A 22,534-nucleotide genomic window follows, 5' to 3' on the forward strand; every position below is an offset into this window, starting at 1 on the left:
TTAAAATTTTTTTACATATACAAGAATACTGTACCTTTCATCTGCAATTTGCAAAATTAAAATCGATTAACTACCACGACGTCAGGATTTTTTTAAATAAACATTAATTTTTGGTGCTACGCGCAGGACAGCGGATACGTTTGCTCTGATTGGGCATTCCAATGACCTTTGATAATGATTGATAAATTGGAATTTTTAGTACATTTCGATATAAATAAATAAATTTGTTTATTGCAAAATAAAAACACATACTCTGTCCTTTGAAATAACACTTTTTTAGCAAAAACTTTGTTCATATATTTTAACTAAGAGAATAAAAGTTTTGTTATTTTTAAACATATGCAATGGTTTAAACAATATTTCACAAACAATAATCAAGTTAGTTTGATTTTTGTGGAATTAAAATACTAAAATACAACAAAATATAGAGTAAGAGAATAATATATTAGATAAAGATTGGAAGAAATGTTGGTGGAAATCAACTTGCGTGAATCGAACACCGCTGTCCTGCGCGTAGCACCAAAAATTAATGTTTATTTAAAAAAATTCCTGACACCGTGGTAGTTAACAGATTTTAACTTTGCAAATTGCAAATGAAAGATACAGTATTATTCTATATCTAAAAAAAAATAAACTTGCTATCTGTTTTATTTTCAGTCCTGCAACATATTGAAAAAATGAATTTTTTTGCGAAAGCTGCATTGCAATAGTACATTGTTTACCGGGTAGGAAAAGCTTAACATTCCTGGACGACTGTGAAGATTGCTAAGTCGAGGCGCAAGCCGAGACTTAGCAACACAGAGTCCAGGAATGTGGCTTTTCCTACGAGGTAAACATACTATTTTTCCGCAAATCGTTTAAAATTCGACAGATATTGATTGATTTAAAAAAAACGCGATAATTTTATTCCCAAATAAATGGTGCTTTGAAATTCCTAATAAAATTACTTGGGTTACTATGGAAACGTATTGAGGTTGAATTGTCAAACTTGACGCTTATAAATTTAATTGCTGGTGTTCTCGAAAGTAAAATGATAAGTGATGATGAAATTTCCATTCCTGGGACTCCTCCAGAGCTGGTTGAGGCAGTGAATACTGCTTCATTAGAATTATTGCCAAAGAAATCAAGAGAAAAGTACGAAAATGCATACAGACGTTTTATGGATTTATGTAGAACACTAACAACTGTACGGAATAGTATATTGTGCAACAAGTGCAGAAAGGTACTAATTTCTCACGAGTTTGAAAAGTTGCGGTACGAGCGCAAGCGAGTGCCGCAATTCAAACGAGTGAGAAATTACCTTTCTGCACGTGTTTCACACTATACTTTTTCTACAAGCACAGTTTTTCCTAAAAATAAAAATCACAATTTCCAAACGACGATTAATTTTAATAGGGACCTATGTGATAAATTTTAAACTGTATTTAAATAATACCTACTAATCAATTTAAATTCCTCATACCTAAATAAATTGCACAGAAATCAGTTAAAAAATTAATGCACTGCCTTAATTTGTTTAAATTTAAACAATTATTACACATTATTGACATTATTTTATTTATGCAGTCACGGATTTACACAAAACCTACTTCATTCGACGTCTCTTGCACAGGTTGCTAAATCCTTATTGGTTATTTGATAATTATAAAATGTTTAATAAGAATAAAATTGTAAAATAAAACAGTTGTAACATCCATAATTTAGTTTCTATGCTATAGTTAAATATAATAATTGTCTTATAGGTTATATATTTGTCTAAAGTTTAACCTCGGATGTAAACAGAATATAACGTTACTCAGAATGCGGTAGTCCACGGATGTAAACAGAATATAACGTTACTCAGAATGAGGTAGTCAACTGTGCAGAAAAGAATTTTGCGGCACAGAAACGTCACTTTGCGGCACAGAAACGTCACTTTTCTGCACACTAATGTCAAATATCTTATACTGTGAGAAAATATCAAGTTTGCTAACATAAAACCGTGCAGAAAAGTGCACTTTGAATAGTGGTTGTAGAAAAATATCATTTCCTTACAGTAAGGAAGTCCTGACTTTTTCTTCAAGAAATTTTGACAGGAATGTCAAAATTTCCTGGCGATTTGCGGAAAAATTTATTTTACAAAATCTATTAAAACGATCTTATGAAATTTTTAGTAATGTTTTAATATATCATAAAGTTTTTCTGGGTAAAATATGAAGGCCCTAATTGGAGAATAAATTATTGAAAAACGTAAAATGCCAATACTTGTTTTTTATATTTTTTTCGCAATTATTGCTACTTTGCAACAAGGGTACCAATTTTAAAAATTTTTAACTAATCCTATATTTCAGGAAATTTAATTACGCAACTTTTATGTCAGTACAACTTTTCTCGGAAGTGAATCATTTTAAAGTTATAATCAAAAACGAAGAAGAAAATCGAATTTTTCCTTCATTTTTTGACATTTTGATTATTTAAACAATGTTCCGGACCTTTTTGAGTGGGACGATAACTCAATTATCATTATAGGAGTTAATTCCAAGCAATTTCTGCAAAAAATATGAGTCACCTCTCAACGTCCATCTCAAAACAGATGCGCCCTGGACTATGTGGCATACAATGCGTTGTTACGTTGCGACGTCGCAACGCAACGTAGCGCAACGCACTAATGGGACCCCGTCCTATGTGGATTGCTGGCCCGGAGGGAGACCTCTCTAAATGGATTCTAAATATCAACTCTAGGTACTGTTTTTTTACATCTGATGCATAAAAAATACATAAAGACATATTTACGATATACAATTTAGTAGATATTTCTGAACCAATGTGTTCAGAAATAGTTTGTTTCTACTACTTCGACAAAATTATTGGAAAAATCTATAACTTATGGTTAAAATATGCATTTTAATATAAATTAATCTTTTTTGAAAAGTTCAGTATATGTTGAAGACAAATAAATCTACTTTTTAGGAGTATTCGCAAATGGACATCTAAAATATGATTACGAAAGAGACAAAGGTCCCAAAGGAATGCCTTCATTAGCGAATATGACGGAAAAAGCTATCCAATTGCTACAAAATAACAAAAATGGTTATGTGCTGATGGTAAGAGTTTAATATTTTTATTATAGTAACACGTATAGTATAGTATAATAGTATTAATATGTTGGCTTATATTATGTATTAATATAATATGTACAGGTTGGCTTGTCGTATGCAATAACTTGGCTTATATTACTTAACGATCTTGGTTTAGAAGCCTACAAAATTCAATTAGTGCAAGATCTGAGGTCGATCGGACTCCCGAGTCTTCACCGTTTCAGTCGAAGAGCACTTGATAAGCTTGCAGAAGATCCACTGTTTTCGAAAAAAAAATTGTTTTCCGATCAGACCCATTTTTGGCTTAATGGGGACGTGAATAAACAAAATGCCCGTATTTGGGTTGATGAGTAATCAGAAGAGGTTCAAGAGTTGCCATTACATTCAGAGAAAACAGCTGTTTGGTGTGGTTTATGGGCCGGTGGAATCGCCGGTCCATATATCTTTAAAACAGAGACCGGCTAGAATATTAGAGTTAATTGAGACATCTATCGCACCATTATAACGGACTATTTGGTGCCAGAAATTGAAGCTCGTAGTTTAAATGACATTTGGTTCCTAAAATATGGCGCCATTTGCCATACAGCCCGTGAAAGCAAGGCTTTACTGCGGAAACGATTTGGTAAACAATTTATTTCACGCTCCGGACCAATGAATTGGCCGTATATATCCTGTGACATCACACCTCTAGACGTTTTCTTTTGTGAAGGACATCTACGATTGAGGCATTGGAGGCCGCTATTACTCGAGGCATTGGTCAAATACCAATCGTAATGCTCGAAGGCGTCATCTAGAATTGGAACTTCAGAATGGACCATCTTAACCGTCAACATTTGAAATAAATTATCTTTAAGAAGTAATTGTCAAGAATAGTTCCTTTGTAGGACAGTAAAGATTTTCAACCGCCAAATTATAGTAGCGTTTGGCTAGAGCCAACAGAGCTGTACAACTAGCATATGCTCTTCCCGTACTTCCTTTCGCTGGTGGCAGTGTTATCTTTTCCTTAGGTATTACGGCAGGTAGGCGCACGGAACTGGTGGTTATTGACGAAACTCTAACAGGTGGATCCCACGGATTTCAGAACCTCATGTGAGATTACGGCGAGAAGCTGTGGGTGAAAATTTTATATTTATCGATTGTAACGCTCCACATAATCCAAGCGGTTAATGACTATCTTGAGACAAAAGGTATTCGCCATTTGGAATGGACTGCGATATCTCCAGAAATGAACCCAATTGAACATGCATGGATGTGCTCTTCAGAGCTGTTCATTATCGAAGGAATTCTCCTAGAATGCATCATGAACTTACAATTTTCTGTGGAGAAGAGTTGGAGAATCTGCCACAGGAAATGATTGATCGACTAGTTAGAAGTATTGGAGCTCGAATCCAGGCTTAAATTGATGTTGGTAGTGAAAATATACGATATTAAGTTTGTTAAACACATTTTAATTAGAAATAAATACTTTATCTTTAGCTCTTGATTTATCCTTCTTCTTCTTCTTCTTCTTTTTCTTCTGAGCCTTCTATCGTCTATGTTTGGGCATAGGCCTCTCCCAACTCCTTCCATCGGTCTCTATCCTGAACCTGAGCAACATATTTCCAATTTGTTCCGGCTACTTTTTTAATATTATCAACCAATCTCATTTGTGGTCTTCTTCTCGGTCGTTTACTTTCATAAGGTCTCCAGTGTTGTATTGTTGCATTCTAAGGTTGGTCTTTTTGTCTGGCAGTGTGGCCTGCGAAGCTCCATTTAAGTTTGGCAATTTTTGTTGTTATGTCCTCGACTTTTGTTTTTCATCTTACCCAGTCGTTCCTCTTTTTATCTGACAGTCGTATACCTAACATTGCTCTTTCCATTGCTGTTTCTGTTGTGGCTAGTTTATTCATTTTGGCCTTGGTTAGAGTCCATGTTTGACATCCATATATCATGATAGGAAGGATGCACAGGTTGAACACTTTCACCATCATCATCATCATCATCATGAGTAGCTTGACAACCCTTTTTGGGTCATTCTATTCTGTTCCTTGCTTTATTAATCTTAAGTATTTTCAGATCTTGTTGCAGTTGTTTCATGTATCTAAGTTTGGATCTTCCCTTTGACCTTCCCCCTACTGGCGTCGGCCTCATTATATGTGTTGGTGTTTTAGTCTCCAACATCCGTTCAACATGGCCCATCCAGCGCATACGTCCGATCTTTATGGATATTATGACGTCGGGTTCGTTGTATGCTGCGTATAGTTCAAAATTATATCTTCTGCGCCATACCCCCTTATGTATGTGTCTAAGAATTTTTCGTTCAAAAGTACCTAATAGATTCTCATCGCTTTTCGACAGTGTCCATGTCTCTGATCCATATATAAGGACCGGTTTTATCAGTGTTTTGTATATTTTGCATTTGGTTTTTCTTGTCATGTTAGATCTTAGATGTTGAATTAGTCCATTATATTTTTATTAGCAATATGTATTCTTCCCTTAATTTCTTCACTGACAATGTTATCTGCGGTATCTTGTGAACCTAGATATGTAAAATGGTTGAACACTTTGCTCCTCAAGTATTGGGGTAGTTTGCGGTTCCTAAGTATCCAATTAAGTTTTCCAAATCCTACCCATGCTAGTCTTGCTCTCTTAGTAATTTCCGCACTTTGGTTCTCATCGTCAAGTTTCAGGATTTGGCCTAGATAGATATATTCCTGGACTATTTGATTTTTTAAAAAACACTATTTCTTTTAAAACAAAATTTTGGGGGATGTATAAATTTTGAAACTATGTCTATGTTACTATGTTATACCTATAGCCCAGCCGGGATACCATTTGACCTTGCATTAGGAGCTGCCCCAAATTTTATTTTTCTAATCTTTAGGGAGGTCAATAGTAGTATAAATTTAAAATCTCGACTGAATTTGACCGTTGCGTTAGCCGCCATCTTGATTTTAAACGAGAACTGTTTTTGCTCAATATCTCCGCCATTTTCAACTTTTCGACAAAAAATATACAAACTGAAATTGTTGAAAATACGATTTTCTATAATTTCGTTTATTATAATTTTTTCGTGCGGTTCATATTTTCCGAGTTATGGGGAAAAACAGTGACAGTTAAAGCATAATTATTGATTTATTGAATTATCTCGTGTATAATTCAATTCAGTAATTATGCTATCCCCACCACTTTTTACTATTTTCCCAATTATCTCGGAAAATATCAACCGCATGAAAAAAAATTGTTAAAAAGAAATTGTAGGAAATCATATTTGGAACAATTTAAGTTGAAAATAGCGTAGATATTGAACAAAAACAATTGCTACAAAATCAATTAGGTCTTACGCTCGCGCCATTATCGCATACGTACTACCGTAAATATTAACTTTAGCAAAAAAATAAAAGAAACTAAAATTGTGTATAATTCAATTCTCTCTATTTTTGTATAGGAACATTTTTGTCGTAAAACTAACAATAAACGAGATAATTCAATAATTATGCTCTATTTATATATAACTGCCACTATTTACTGAAACTATAACTCTGAAACTGTCGAAAACTGAAAATGAACTGAAACTGAAACTGAAAATGTCGATGGCACGAAAAAATTGTAAAAAGAGAAATGATAGAAAATTACATTTTCAACAATTTTGGTTGTTATACTTTTTGTCGAAAAGTTAAAAATGGCAGAGATATTGAGCAAAAACGCTTCTCGTTTAAAATCAAGATGGCGGCTAACGCAATGGCGGAATTCAGTCGAGATTTTAAATTTACACTGTTATTGACCTTCCCTAAAGATTAAAAACATAAAATTTGGGGCAGCTCCTAATGCAAGGTTAGGCCTGTTATTCGTCTAACCCGACTGGACTACTATATGTATATATAAAGTAAATTCGAAAGATACTTTGTGGTTTTTTTTGTAGGTAGAAGGCGGCATGATCGACCAAGCTCACCATCGCGGCCACGCAAGAAAAGCTTTAGGAGAAACAATCGGCTTTAGCGACGCAATAGAAAGAGCTTTGGAATTGACGGATCCTTCCGAGACCCTTATTATTGTCACAAGTGATCATTCTCATTCCATGATATTAACGGGATATCCAGACAGAGGACGAGGAGTTCTTTGTAAGTAGTATAATAGAGCTAGAGTCTTTTGTAATATATTTCAAATGGTGATTAAAATAATCGATTTTAGAAGTAGATAACAATGTTAACAATAATTAAAAAAAGGAATTCAAAATCAATCAATATATTTTGAACATCCTAATTATAAAAATTATAATATAGGTACAGATGATTACAACAGTCTTTATACAGGACTAACCAAGGTAGGCAAAATATTATTATCGATACTGTCATGTCTAAATATGTGTCCAATATAAGATGTTTTACGTTTCTTGACAATTTCTGTGAGTTCACGTTCTCTATTCATACGCCTTAAAACTTCTTCATTTTTAACGCGGTCGGTCCATGTAATTTTCAGCATACGACGAAATACCCACATCTCAAAGCTCTCTAAACGTCGTAACGAGCTGACTGTTAACGTCCAAGCTTCCACGCCGTGCAACATTACACTATATACATAACACTTTATCAAGCGGTATCGTAGGGATAGATCAAGATTGAGGGCAGTGAGTAACTGTCGCATCTTTAAGAAGGTGTTTCTTGCCTGTTCTATTATACATTTAATATCTTGTTCTTGGTCTAAGGTTTCATGTATCCAACATCCTAGGTACTTAAACTTTTCACTTGTTCAACGAGATTGATATTTATAGCTGGTGGGTGTTTTTTGAAATTACCATTGCTTAGTTTTTTACATTCACCTTGAGGCCATATAGGTCTCCTTCTCACACTACTTTGGTTAACAGAATTTGTAGTAAAAAAAGACTAAGTTTTCACTCTAATGGCATATAGAACATCCCACCAGAATAAAAACAATGGGAACCTTCTCTGGTTACACCTCCGAGGCTTCTACAATTTGCAAGCCATACGGATGCTGAGACTAAGGAATATGAGGGAATTCTACAATTTACAATTCACGTCCCATCTGCTCAGCGCGGTAAAGTTCCAACGAGAATGGTTCCCTTCATACTCCACACAGAGTAAATGTAAATCAAAAATGGATAACCATTTTCAATTTCGTTGCAAAACGAAAATACAGCCGAACCATATTCTAGTCCAATCAGACAGTGCTACAAGCACCTCTACCGGTTTCGAAACTTATTAGTCTCTCATCAGGAGGCACATATGCTGCTCTCCCTGATCCAATCAAAACAAACCCCAGCGTGCAGTCCCGAATTGCAACGAACGAAATGGCATAGATGCCCTAGCGGCAACTGCTAGCAAAAAGACTAAGTTTTCACTCTAATGGCATATAGAACATCCCACCAGAGTGAAAACAATGGGAACCTTCTCTGGTTACACCTCCGAGGCTTCTACAATTTGCAAGCCATACGGATGCTGAGACTAAGGAAGATGAGGGAATTCTACAATTTAGGGCTAGGGCATCTATGCCATTTCATTCGTTGCAATTCGGGACTGCACGCTGGGGTTTGTTCTGGTTGGATCAGGGAGCGCAGCATATGTACCTCCCGATGAGAGACTAATAAGTTTCGAAACCGGTAGAGGTGCTTGCAGCACTCTCTGATTGGACTAGAATATGGTTCGGCTGTATTTTCGTTTTGCAACGAAATTGAAAATGGTTATCCATTTTTGATTTACATTTACTCTGTGTGGAGTATGAAGGTAACCATTCTCGTTGGAACTTTACCGCGCTGAGCAGATGGGACGTGAATTGTAAATTGTAGAATTCCCATATCTTCCTTAGTCTCAGCATCCGTATGGCTTGCAAATTGTAGAAGCCTCGGAGGTGTAACCAGAGAAGGTTCCCATTGTTTTCATTCTAGTGGGATGTTCTATATGCCATTAGAGTGAAAACTTAGTCTTTTTGCTAGCAGTTGCCGCTAGGGCATCTATGCCATTTCGTTCGTTGCAATTCGGGACTGCACGCTGGGGTTTGTTTTGGTTGGATCAGGGAGAGCAGCATATGTGCCTCCTGATGAGAGACTAATAAGTTTCGAAACCGGTAGAGGTGCTTGCAGCACTCTCTGATTGGACTAGAATATGGTTCGGCTATATTTTCGTTTTGCAACGAAATTGAAAATGGTTATCCATTTTAGAATTTGTAGTTCTTCTTCACTGCCAGCAATCAGTACTGTATCATCGGCGTACCTGATGTTGTTCACGATTTTTCCATTGACTTTTATGCCCTCTTGTGCTGTGCTTCATCTAGAGCTCGTTTAAAATGGAATATAATACGACATAACATGCAAATAAGTAAACTTTAAGAGTTTGAGCTAGAATTACACGCCTCAGTGGCAGAGAACATGAGTTTACTTTACCATATAGAGGTAAAAATTCTTCTCAGGATTTCTTCATTGGAAAGGAGAATTTCTTCATCTCAGGAGAAGAATTGGTACAGAACGACAACTGATGTGCACAATTAAACAGAGAAAAACGGCATACCTGGGACACATAATTAGAAATGAACGATATCAGTTTCTGCAAACCTTAATTGAAGGAAAGATCGAAGGAAGAAGGGGAGTGGGCAGGAAGAAAATGTCATGGCTCCGTAATGTCAAACAATGGACAGGACTAAAAAACATAGGAGACCTAATACATGCTGCAAGGGATAGAGAAAAATGGTCAAACGTGATCGCGAACATCCATTAGTGGATTGCATAAGAAGAAGAAGAATAGAGGTACCAAAATAATAGCCATATTCTTTCTTCATTTTTAAAGATGTTAACAATTCTGAAAAATCGTTGTCCTTTCTGTGTGGCTTTCTATAAGGATTAAGTATCGAGACGTCACTCTCTGATGTTTTTCAACCATAAACATCTTCTCCTATCTCGACCTCTACAGAGGTCAGACAGAGTGATTAATGACAAAAAAAAATAAAAACAAAAACATTAATTGCCCTAATAATATTTACATTTTGAAAACTTAACCTCATTTTTCGTCCCCCGTTCCGCTTTTGTACCATCTTCTATCTGGATCCGGATCTTCTTATGGTACCTATTCCAGTTATTGACTCCGAAACATCTGTTTTAACATCATTTCTGTAGGTAAAGTTTTCGACATCGTACCTAGTTTGATTGGTTGTCTTCAGCAATCACCTGGCTAGAGCCTGATCAGGTGGTCAATTAGTCGATCAATCTCTGTACATCCTCTTTATGAAATTTCTAGCGAGGATGTATCTGGTCTCAAGGAGTCCTGTCGTGGCTTGGTGGAAGAAGTACCTCCTCTTGTTCTTAGCCACCTCCCTCAGAGGTGTGTACTGAAATCTTTTTCTGATATTCTGCATTTATTATTCTGTCTTGCCATGTCGACTCGTGGATTAGTCTGTAACATGCCGCTTCTGTTCTCTCCAGTTAGACTCTGCGGTGGAACTCAAGGCTGAGACTATTTACATCACCTACCTAACATCGGCCTGGTACAATTGGATCTTCTTGGCCTTGGTTAGGTGGCTGGAACTGAAAATATAAGGCTGAATTAGTCTTTTAACTAAATTCCCTTTTTTCTTGACTCCTTGGGTGGTCTACGTGAAGTTTAGTCTCCTATCGAGGTGGACTCCTAAATACTTGATGGATTCTTCTGACTGGATGACGCTTTCCTCTCATCATGAGGTCCACGACTGGTAGATTAGGTTGCAGCATAAAGATGATATATTTTATGTATCTTCTCCCTGTAAATTTTGATTGTTCATTTATCCGTTATTTACTAGGGTCTCGGCCATTCTTCTGTCCCCTTTTCCTGTCGTGTACATTGCAGATCGTCTGCGTATAGAACTGTATTTCTTCTTGCATCTGTTGGTAAGTCTGAATCAAAAATATTGTATAAAATAAGCGATAAAATACTGCATTCTTGAAGGTGTCCTGAACTTCTTGTATCATGGAGATCTTTTGGTCAGCTGAAGCTTGAAATGTTGTATTAGTTAAATATGTTACGGGCAAAGTTAGGTAAACGGATATCTAGGATTATCCGGGTAAAGTGCGAAGTACTCGCCAGGTTTTGATAAAATAAATGCAAATGTAAAGCTGCTGAAAATATTTGTAACTCCAAATGCCACAGCAGTCTGTCTTGTTTTGACCAATAGATTATAATTTTTATTTCTGCAGCATTTATTTACTTTCTTTACTTTTGTAAAATGCGTTTTTTAAACAGTTGCGGCGTTATCATTACTAGTATGTATACCCAATCAAGCATTTTACCAAGAGACATCAGGTAAAATGTGTTTCTCTCGAGTGAAGCCCGAAATTTGAACTATTTAAATCGTATTTCGGACTTACTATCGAATATTACCGATACCTCGCGAGTACTTCGCACTTTACCCGAGTAATCTTAGAATTATCCGTTTACCTTTACCGGTAACAAATACAACAACTAAATAATGAGGCAACCCAGCTCTACCCATCTTGTAGATATGGGCTTTCTTCCAGACTATGTGGAACGCTTTTCTATGTCTAGGATATCCATTCCTGTTTTTAGGTTTTTGTTGAATCGGATTTTCGTGTCCTGAATCATAATTGGTTTTCTTGTAATATGTTTCTTCTTTCTGTGTGATTCATTAGCCGTCTGTAGATCATTTCGTCCAATATTTCTGCTAGGGATTCAGTTCTGTTCTGTCGCTGCTACTGTTTAACGTGTACAGTGAAGCCATATTTCAGGAAGCGATAGCGGAACTAAGTGGTGGAATCTATATAAACGGAAGAATAGTAAATACCATAGGATTCGCTGATGACACCGTTATAATGGCAGACACCCGGGAATCGTTACAAGAATTGTTAAATAGAATTAACGATTATTACATTCGATATGAATTAAAAATAAACAAGAAAAAAACTAAATTTATGATTGTCTCAAAAACACAACATGGAAATGAAAGGTTAATGATAGAACAAACCCAAATAGGAAAAGTAAAGACATATAAATATCTGGGAACCTGGGTTGATGACAAAAATGACCAAAGTAAAGAAATTAAAATCCGAATTGCAACTGCAAGGCAAGCGTTTATAAAAATGAAGACACTGCTTACAAACAAAGCTGCCTCTCAGATTGAGGGCTCTAAGATGCTATATATTTTCTATATTACTATACGGAATGGAAGCTTGGACATTGACGAGACAACACATAAGAAAAATAGAAGCGTTCTAAACGTGGTGTTACAGAAGAATATTGAAGATTCAGTGGGTTCAAAGTATTACCAATGCTGAAGTGCTAGGACTTTTAAATAAGGAGTTAGAAATTATGAACAGTATAATAACAAGAATATTTGGATCACATTACCAGAGGAGAAAAATATGAATTGCTGAGAATTATTATGCAAGGAAGGATCCAAGGAAGAAGAAGCATAGGAAGAAGACGCATCTCCTGGCTGAGGAACCTTAGAGAATGGTTTAACTGTAGTTCATTACAAATATTCAGAGCAGCAGCCAACAATGTTACCATAGCCATTATGATATCCAACCACCGATAGGAGATGGAACTTTAAGAAGAAGAAGGGATTCCAGTAAGGATATTGGCCTATAGCTTTCTGGTCTTTTTCCATCCTTTCTTGGTTTTAATACAGGGAAAATTTTTGCATATTTTAAGATATTCGGAAAATATGCATTTTTCGGGCAAATTTGAAGATGTAGTGTTGTTACACTGTCGTTTTCTTCGGAAAGTCTTTAAGTGCAATATGTCAACTCATCCAAAATATGTTAACTTTCACGAAGACTCTTGTGAACCCAATAAATCTATTTTCGCCAATAAACTGTTTAATAATTGTGGAACTAAAAAAATAATTAGCATTTCCTATCTTCTTCTTGTAGTGATCTGTACTTCTTGTGGTACTTCTTGAAATAACCTGATTTTTATGGTTGCAGTTAACATAGGTTTACTTAACAACTTTGGTTTTTTTCAGCTTATACCAATTCCGCAATGGACAATTTACCATTTACATCTTTGTTGTATGGTACAGGTGGACCTAATAATTATCAATTTGTATTGGATAATAACACAGCGACTCGTATTGATCCGTCTAAAAACAATACTGGAGATTGGGAATATTCTCAACAAGCATTGGTTCTTACAGATGAGGTAACTCATAGTGGAGCTGATGTATTGGTTTTTGCGAGAGGTAATTTTATTTTTATTGGATGTATGTCTAAATTTATGGGTTAGGTTATCTTTTCAAACGAGTATTTAATCCTAACCCTAGGTGTCTAGGTAGGTTCTAGTTAGCATGTTTTCAATAGCATGCCATTTTTGACAGTGTCGGTTTAACCTAACTTCGGGCACTGGGCACTAGAGACTTAGGGGCCCCCTTCATAGCTATTCATTGTCAATTTTTTTAACAAAAAAGCACATGCATTAACCTGCATTAACTATAAACGTTTATTGTAAAACCCATACATTTTTTAAAATTTTAAAAAAGATTTTTAAAACAAACGAGAAAAATAGCAAACGCAAAAATATTCCAAAAAATACATTTAAAAATATTTAAAAAAACAGAAAGTTCTACAGAACAACACATGACAAACAAAAAAACATATTCTAAAAAATATGTAAGACAAAAATTAGCTCACTTTTTTTCTTGACTAATAGGCATCAGCAAACTGCCATATTATATTATTACTATCAAAATTCAGTTGCTCCACTTCTTCATTTTTTACAATACGATAGTGATAATGCGTCAAGGTTTTCTTGATCCTTTAACCTTCAATATATCTATTTTTATTCTTTTTAAAGAAAAAAAGGACCGCTCGTCTGACGCATTAGAAATAGACAAAAAAACTTGCAGTAAAGTTAAAAATTGGCAAAAGCTGCCTTTACATCCTGGATGACACCAAATTTTCAAATATTTATTGAAATTTTGGCATAACGTTATATAATGAATAATTTCATCATGCAAGTTCTCTTTGGTTTCATCAACATCTTTTTTATATTCCTCGCATAAAATATTAATTCACTTTTTAACTTCTTCTTTATTTAGCGTAAAAAATATCTAATACCTAGCTGATGTAACATTTTTGTAGCATTATATTCTCTTCAAAAGATCTTGAGAAATATTGTGGCATATAACATTAAATAGGTACTTCAATTCTGAATATCTCTTGCCCCTTTAAAATTGTTTCACTTTCAACTGCGTCATCGAAAAATGTTTTTTTCTTTGTTTTTTGAAGGCCAATTCTATAGAATATGTTTGAGATTATTGCCTTCACAAAAAAAATATTTTGGGCTTCTAGTTCAATTTCGCTTAATTTATTTCTTACGTCTCCAATAAAGCTCAAATATCATTAGTTCTACTCAAATTGACACATCCAAGTCCACAGTTTCTAACGTTTTGCTTGTTGCATTCACTCGTTTTAAAATCCTTGCCCAAATCAATGTCAATAGAGTATCCAAGTTAACCTGTCTCAACGGTATCCATTTTATTATGCAGTGCCTTGGCTTCACTTTTAACTGCTGATTTTTTGTCTCTACAGCGTCAAAATTTCTACATGTTTTGTTTTCATCGCTTCCAGGAATTAATTCCAAGTTTGGTCAGACAGATAGCTAACTGAACCTTTTTCTTTATACGCATTTCGCTGTAAATGCTAGCTAAGAAGTTGTCAAAAGCAAAGTATACAAGACAACTTAAGTTTTTTCCCTTATGACGATTTGTTAAATTCTCTTGAGTTCAACGAAAATCTAGTCCTTGAGAAGCAAGTAATTTAATGGGGAAAACAACTCTTCTTAGGTCTTAGGATCTTTACTCAATAGTCAGCTTCGCGTTCTACTTGCTCTTTCAAGCCAGCGTCTATAACTCCAATTTATCTGATGATACATCTAACTCCAACTGATGATCTTGTTATTAATGTAACCATAGAGTTCAGATGAAATTTACTTTCTTCGTGAGATTTGAGTAAACTATTTAAATATTTCTAGTGGGTAAAATATATCCAAAATCAGTTAAAATTTTTTTTTCAATTGAAAATAATTTGCACGGGTAACAATAAACATTTTAACACTTCTCTTCGCCTCCATTGGGTTTTACTCTATAAGAGTTGCTTTCATTTAATCTTCTATAATAAGCTTTGTCTCCAGCTTCATACATTTTTTAAAATTTTCTAAGGAATCGCTCTTTGGTTTAAAAGTTGTCACAGTTCTTACTTATCAGTCTTAAAATCAGACCATATCGAAATCGCAGGTATTTCGTAGTCTTTTTCTCTATTTAAAAAAATATGGTCCTCAATTATTTAGCGGACTTTAATTTGTTAATAATAAAAGAAAGCGTCCCTACGGGCCCCTCCGGGGCCCGGGGCCCTGGGCGCCCGCCCCAAGCGCCCAATGGATAAAACGGCACTGATTTTTGATCATGTTATTATTAGTTTATGTAGAAAGTTTAAAGCCACCATGTTTTATATGTGTTTGGGGGTCCATTTTTTATTTAACCCAATTCATAATTTGTCATTAAACCTTTTTAAAATTTTTAGGTCCCATGGCTCACCTATTCAACTCAGTTCATGAACAAACCTATGTAGCATATGTTATTGCATATGCAACTAAAATAGGGCCATATAGTGATTCAACGAATGGATCAGTAGGTTTTTCAGACTTCAAATATATCCATGTGATAACCATATTTCTTATAGTAGCTAGTTTTGTGATAGGTGATTAAAGTAAAATATTACTAAATTCGTGTTTTATTATTATTAGTTAGAGCTATAAATGTGTCCATCTGTAATTAAAAAGGACTATGCGAAAAATAGAAAAGGTTTGAGATAGAAAAGCTCACAGAAAAAGTCAAATTTGAATTGTACTGGAAATTCAATATAATAGTATTTTCAAGTTACCGATTATCGTAAAAAAATTGTCGGGGATCTGCGACGAGAACCAGGTGCAATTACTTTGACATCAGACTTCTTTGAACATGCTGATATGACGGAATCTCCTTCTTGTAGTGTCTATCCATTTTGGATGTTGGCGACCATCATGGCAATATGTAATTTGCACACTGCTGCTCTGAAAATATTTGTGGTTGTTGTGTTGAACCACAGACGTAGATTCTTCAGCCAGGATATTTGCTTTCCTGGTCATCGTTTTCCTTCTACTTTTCCCTACAAGATTAGTTACAGCAGTCCATATAGACAAGGCGAGAACGGCGGGTTCGTTGGAAAAAATATTTCCATGAGATTTTTTTGCATAATCATATTCGTGAGACATTCCAGAATTATGTTCAAGAAGTCGCCCACGTGAAAACTGGTCCAAATTTTTTTTTCAATTTTTTTTAATCAAATTGAAAAAATCAAATTTTTTGTCCCGGACATATTTTTTTAGGTTTTTTGGGCCATTCTGGACAAAAAAGGTCTTTTATAATTTTTCTCTAAAGTTGCTCGTTTTCGAGTTATAAGGAATTTAAAATTGAAAAAATCGAAAAATGGCGATTTTTAAGGCTTAATAACTCGGTTAAAAATTATTATTATTATTATTAAATTCAGAAAATGACCAAATCAAAGATTAAAACCTGCACTACATGATCCTGAAGAAATTTGTGTTATTAGTTTATTACTAAGCTGTTATTTTTAATTATTAATAATGAGCCGTAAGATCGTATTGACGCGGCTGTAAATGTGAGTGCGAGTAAGATGCACCATTGACTGCCGGAATGGCATCTCTCTCGCACTCATCATTGCCGGCCGCCTAATACGTGCACGGCGCTCATTAATTTTATTTAAAAATAACAGCTTAGTGATAAAATAATTACAAAAATTTCTTCAGGATCTTGTAGGGCGGGCTTTAAACTTTTATTTGATCACTTTCTGACTTTCATAATAATAACTTTTAACCGAGTTATTAAGCCTTAAAAATCCTCATTTTTCGTTTTTTCAATTTTAAATTGCTTATAACTCGAAAATGAGCAACTTTAGAGAAAAATTATAAGAGACCTTTTTTGTCCAGAATGGTCCAAAAAACCTAAAAAACATATATATCAGGGCCAAAAATATTGATTTTTGCAATTTGATTAAAAAAAATTGAAAAAAAAAATTTGGACCACTTTTCACTTGGGCGACTGCTTGAACCTTATTCTGGGATGTGTCACGAATATGATTATGCAAAAAAATCTCATAGGAATATTTTTTCCAACGAACCCGCCGGTTTCGCCTTGTCTAATAACATGATGTATAATAAAATAATAACTGCCTTTAAAATAAAATTCAGCTTCACAAACGAGATGATAATATATTTATTAGGAAATGGCCATTATATCATTATAACTAACATTTAGAAGCATTCATCACATCCAGAAAATAAAGTGAATTATTGGTTTCTTGTTCCATGGTCAATTTCTTTTCTGGATTTGCTAATTACAAAAAAAAGACAGCAAACCATGGTATGCAATCCAAAGTCTACAGAAAGCCAACCCACACAAACAGATATTTAAAATACGCCTCCAACCACAACGTAAACATCAAAAAAGAAATTATTATAATAATCGTAACAGTTGCCCGTTTTATACCGCTAATGTGACTTTGGGTTTATAGCAGGCTAGTCCGCTATCTCTAGGGCCTATACAGTATACAAGGAAGGTAACAGGGTCAGTGCTGCATAGGCGTAACCAGGGGGCGGTTTTGGGGGTTGTAACCCCCCCCCCCATTGGGATGTACTTTGAGCTCTGTACGCTTAACACCATAGCCCTCAGAGACCTTCCACTAGTTGTAACCCCCCCTTTCAGGTAGTTGTAACCCCCCCTTAGGATCATCCTGGTTACGCCTATGCTTCAACCACCTATTATTACCACTGGTTTTACCAAAGGTACTCATTTCATTCAGGCTGAGAGGACGGACATTTTAAAAATGTCTACAGTTTGTCTAATTTACTTACCGTTGCACGTTTATCTATGTCAGAGATCTAAGTTGACATTGTTGCCAAAGTATAAAAATCCTGAATCCATTTTAAATCAAATAGATCACATATTTAGTGCAAACTTGGATTATACAAAAAAACAAATAAATATTCAATGCAAATAAATAAAAACATTAGAAATAGAAAACTAGAATTAAGTTATAATCTTACGCTAAAGTAAATAATAAAAACAATAAATATAATAAAACAAATACTTAAAGTAAAGAATAAAAACAAATCTAAAGTGTCAATACCGCAACTGTCAAATAAATGTTACCAATTTATGCCAAAATGTCACCTTCGTTCGATTACAGTTACAGTGTGTTCCGAACAAATGTGCTTCATAAAAACGCTTAGAATCCATTTATACAAATTAAACGAAACATATTATTGTGTATTTCTTTAAGTTAACATTAATATAAATCTTCAAATATTATTTCTACGCGTATATAATAAAAAATGTCTAGTGGCTGTAATTCCAGTGTACTTGGCAAAGGATTCTAAAAAAGAACACACCTACCGCCTAAATATTTAGTCGCTGTGTTGGTATCATGTGACGTCACGGGCTATGACGCGGATGACGTGCAACGGTAAGTATAGATGTTCTTGCCGACGATGAGAATCGAACCCCTTCCTCCTGCGTGGAAGTCAAACATCTACCGCCTGAGCTATCCGGGTCCTAAAAAAAGGAATTACCAAATTTCGATATGATACAACCCGAATCATCTGCTCTAATGAAAATGCATTTCAAGAGGAAAATAAGCCTGCTAACAAAGGTTTTGAAGCCAAATGACTACCCACTGTCATTTGCAAACATAGAATTCCACAGGATTGAAGAAAAGAAGAACAAAATACCACAAGCATTTCAGAGACAGAGAAAAATTGAAAAGGATAGGATACAAGTACAGCATCACACCAACATTCCAAACAACCAACATTCTGATATCTCTACTTACTTAAGCCGTCCTCTTGTACCTTACGGTGTCGAGGTAAGTGGAGAAATCAGACGTCTCCATGCCTTTCGGTCAGTAGCTAGTCTTTCTGCTTCTCTCCACCCAATATTTCTTTTTACGCAAGCCTTTCCAATATTTGCGTTCCACGTTCTTGCTGGCCTGCCTCTTCGTCGTTTGTTGTCGGATGCTGCTTTCCATACCCTCTTTGTAGTTCTACCTTCACTCATTCTCACCCTATATCCGAACCACGATAACTGTTTCGTTTCAAGTCTGTCTAAGGTCCTTCCAATACCGCACCTTTCACGTATATCTTCATTTCTTATACGATCACGTCTGGTCACCCAGGATACCGCACGTAAATATCGCATTTCGCATGCTTGAATTTTACTACGGATGTTGTCGTTTATTGTCCACGTTACATTACCGTAGAGTAGCACCGGCTTGTATACAGTTTGAAATAAGTTCTTTCATTTTTGTTTTCAGGCTTACTTCTTTCTTCCTAATAAATCTTTTATTTAGTGCATAGTATATTTCCTTTGCACTTAGTACCCTGCTGTTTATTTCGGGTTCTATATTTCCTTGTCCATTCATTGTTGATCCTAGATACTTGAAGTCCTCTACCTAGTTCTTTTTACCTTACCCCTGCATTCTTTTGCAATTTCGTCCATTAGAGTGATGAATAACAAAAGACTCATCAGAACACCACCTTGTCTTACACCGGTCCTTGTGTAGAATTCTAGAGATGAGCGATTGTTCGTTTTTACATTATTACGTATACATTTATATATAATCTTTATTGCTTAGATTATCTTCGGTTTCACATTTCTACGGTTTAATATTTTCCAGATCTTGTTACGTAGCGCCCCATCAAATGCTTTTTCCAAGCCCACAAAACAGAGAAACAGAACTTACTGTTATGCTCTAGGGCTTTTTCTGATAACTGTCTCACCGTGAATATGAGATCGGTTGTACCTCGCCCTGGCCTAAAGCCGCATTGGCTGTCACCCAGTGTGGCCTCGATATTTTCTCGCAGCTTTTTCTCTTATTTCGTAGATTTTACTAGCAACTACCAACAATGATATTCCCCTGTAGTTAAAACACTTATGTTTCTCACATTTTTTGTGTAATGTTAGAATAGTTGGAAGAGTCCAATCTCTAGGTATGCATCCGGTATGCCCACAGCTCCTTATGATATTCCATGGTAATTGTAATCCCTCTTTTTCCATATATTTAATTAGCTCAGCCTTAATATTATCGTGTCCTGCAGTCTTGCCATTTTTTAATTTTAAAATTGCTTCCCTGTATTCTACGTAGTCATCATCATCTTGTTGTTCATTTAAATTGTACTCCCCCTTGTCATTCTCTATTTCGTTGTTGTCTCCCATTAATAATTCCATAAAATGTTCTCGTCATCTTTCGGTAATCTCTTCATTTTTTATAATATGTTACCATCTTGGTCCTCTAAACCTGTTACCTACTCCGTTTGATTTCTTTTGTCTTAGATTTTTTAGGGTCCTATAGAGCAACTTCGCATTACCCTTACTATCACTTTCCATTTTATTTACAAATTATTCCCATTGACGATTCTTAGCTTCTTTAATTTTATTTTTAACCAGTATTCTCTGTTCCTTATATTCTTGATAATTACGTTCACTTTTATTGCGTTTTCATAAATGCCGATCAACTTTGACCGGTTGTATCTCAGGAACAATTAAACGTTTTTTTTTTCTTTTAAAAGAAGCATCCTGTCGCTTTTTTTCCAATACCGTTTTCATGATTTAATTTAACTTAATATTATTTCCCGAAATATTCTATTTGTTTATAAGCCAAAAAAATTGTTTATAATTTTAAAATATTCCTGAGGCCGCCTAAATAGTCCCATTTCAATTCTGTAAAGTATCATATCAAAAATCATAGTTATTCTTATGTATCATAATTATTGTGGTTATTATAGCGACCGTAAATTTTTAATTAACAATTCAATTGTTGCTAAACTGTTCATTCAATTTCCATCGGCTTCTGGAATTATAATCTATACGAAAAGAACTTTTATATTACCAAGTTGTTTAAATATTGATAAACAATTACTTATCTAAAATTTTAGTTGAAAATTAAAGATTTTGTTGGAAAAACCCGCATTTTTCGGGGAAAATTTTCGTTGAAGTAAATCGGGAAAAACACGTCTCTATGCAGAATTTAATTACGGTGAATTTTTATTTGAGTGTTTTTGGTGTAATGTTCAAATCTTTGGAGTTATAGAGCAAAAATTGAAAAAAACACAATTTTCGGGCACCATTTTGTTTATAAAAAAGTAGCACACTATCTGCGAAATTTGCATACCTATATTATTAATATGTACAATCATAAGATTCGATTCCAGCAACAAAATTGTTGGTAAATAACTTTTCCCAAAAATGGCCTATTCTCCGATAATCTGCCCAGACTATTTGAGATGCTAATATTTTTCCATATTACGACGGCTGTGGTAAGACTAACGCAGTAGTTTAAAATCTAATATGAATCTGAGGCTTAGACTGGTATACGCTGGAGTGTGATCAGCCTATGGGGAGCCGCACGGCAAGGGATAAGGGCTTGCGTCTCGGTAATACTCCTCCATAGATCCCTGCCGCAAGCAAGCAAGCAATTTGATTCAACCCAACCTGTGGGAGATGTGTACCCTATCGAAAAAGTACATTCGGGTGTAACAATTCATTGGGGCGAGGTGTTTTGACCCGAGTAAAAACAGGGATCACCCCACCTCGCTCCAATGCCCCAGGGCATCCCTTTCCCCCCATAGCACGATGATGCGCGATGGGGGCACAACTATCGTAGCCAAATGCTCTTCACAATGGAATCCTGGGTAATAAGATTCCAATGTGGTGCCCTAATCGAATTACAAAACTAGGCCAGCGTGAAGCGCTCTATGACTTTATCTTCTAGTTGCTTATCCGCCGCGGTACTAAAATTGCTTGCTTGGGCCCCAAGTCACTGTACCAAGCCCCACTGAGCTCGGTCCAATGGCTTGGTGCTCAAGAATTTTATGATTTTTGTGTTTTAGATCCCTGCCGGAAAGATGCTGACGCTTAACCCTTAAACGCCCAAACTTCTTTAGGTTCCATGTACGCTCAAGGGTGGGTAAAAAATGTCCACCTCGAAAATAGCTAATATATTTATTGAGAGTTGTTGAAAATGGATTAAACTTAAAAATCTTATGCTTAATAAACACAGCATCTTCTAAAATATTAATATAAACAATTTACAAACCTTACAACTAAATTACAGTGTACATCAAAATTAACATACCAGTAAAAGCCAGTAATTCAGATTTGTCGATTTTCTCCATATTCTTTCTTTCAGCCTCCTCATTGGCGGATAATTATGTAGATTATGTAATTATACATCGATAATTATATGGATTATCTTCCTACCAACGAAAAATTATATAGAAACCTTTAGTAACAAGTTTTGCCAAGGGAGTACTTTTTATGCCCATCCATATTTAACTCACGATGCTGTTTTTATTTTCAAAAATATTGGTATAACCAAATTAACATTCGATAATGGGCTGTCTTTTTAACAATAAATAATTTAAAAAAAA

The 22,534-nt window shown here is 35.2% G+C and overlaps 1 protein-coding gene across 1 annotated transcript in view; it reads left to right on the forward strand.

Moving 5' to 3' along the window:
* The window catches only part of LOC114345167 (alkaline phosphatase), a 36,449-nt gene extending 20,674 nt beyond the window's left edge, over positions 1 to 15,775 (forward strand). The window contains exons 6-9 of the mRNA XM_028295990.2: positions 2,950 to 3,083; positions 6,979 to 7,177; positions 13,020 to 13,235; positions 15,574 to 15,775. Of these exons, the coding sequence (XP_028151791.2) occupies positions 2,950 to 3,083; positions 6,979 to 7,177; positions 13,020 to 13,235; positions 15,574 to 15,758 (734 nt within the window). The 3' untranslated portion in view covers positions 15,759 to 15,775. The remainder of the gene's footprint in view (positions 1 to 2,949; positions 3,084 to 6,978; positions 7,178 to 13,019; positions 13,236 to 15,573) is intronic.
* The last annotated feature ends 6,759 nt before the right edge of the window (positions 15,776 to 22,534 follow it).

The sequence above is a fragment of the Diabrotica virgifera genome, chromosome 3 (assembly GCF_917563875.1).
Source record: "Diabrotica virgifera virgifera chromosome 3, PGI_DIABVI_V3a".
Lineage (NCBI taxonomy): Eukaryota > Metazoa > Arthropoda > Insecta > Coleoptera > Chrysomelidae > Diabrotica > Diabrotica virgifera.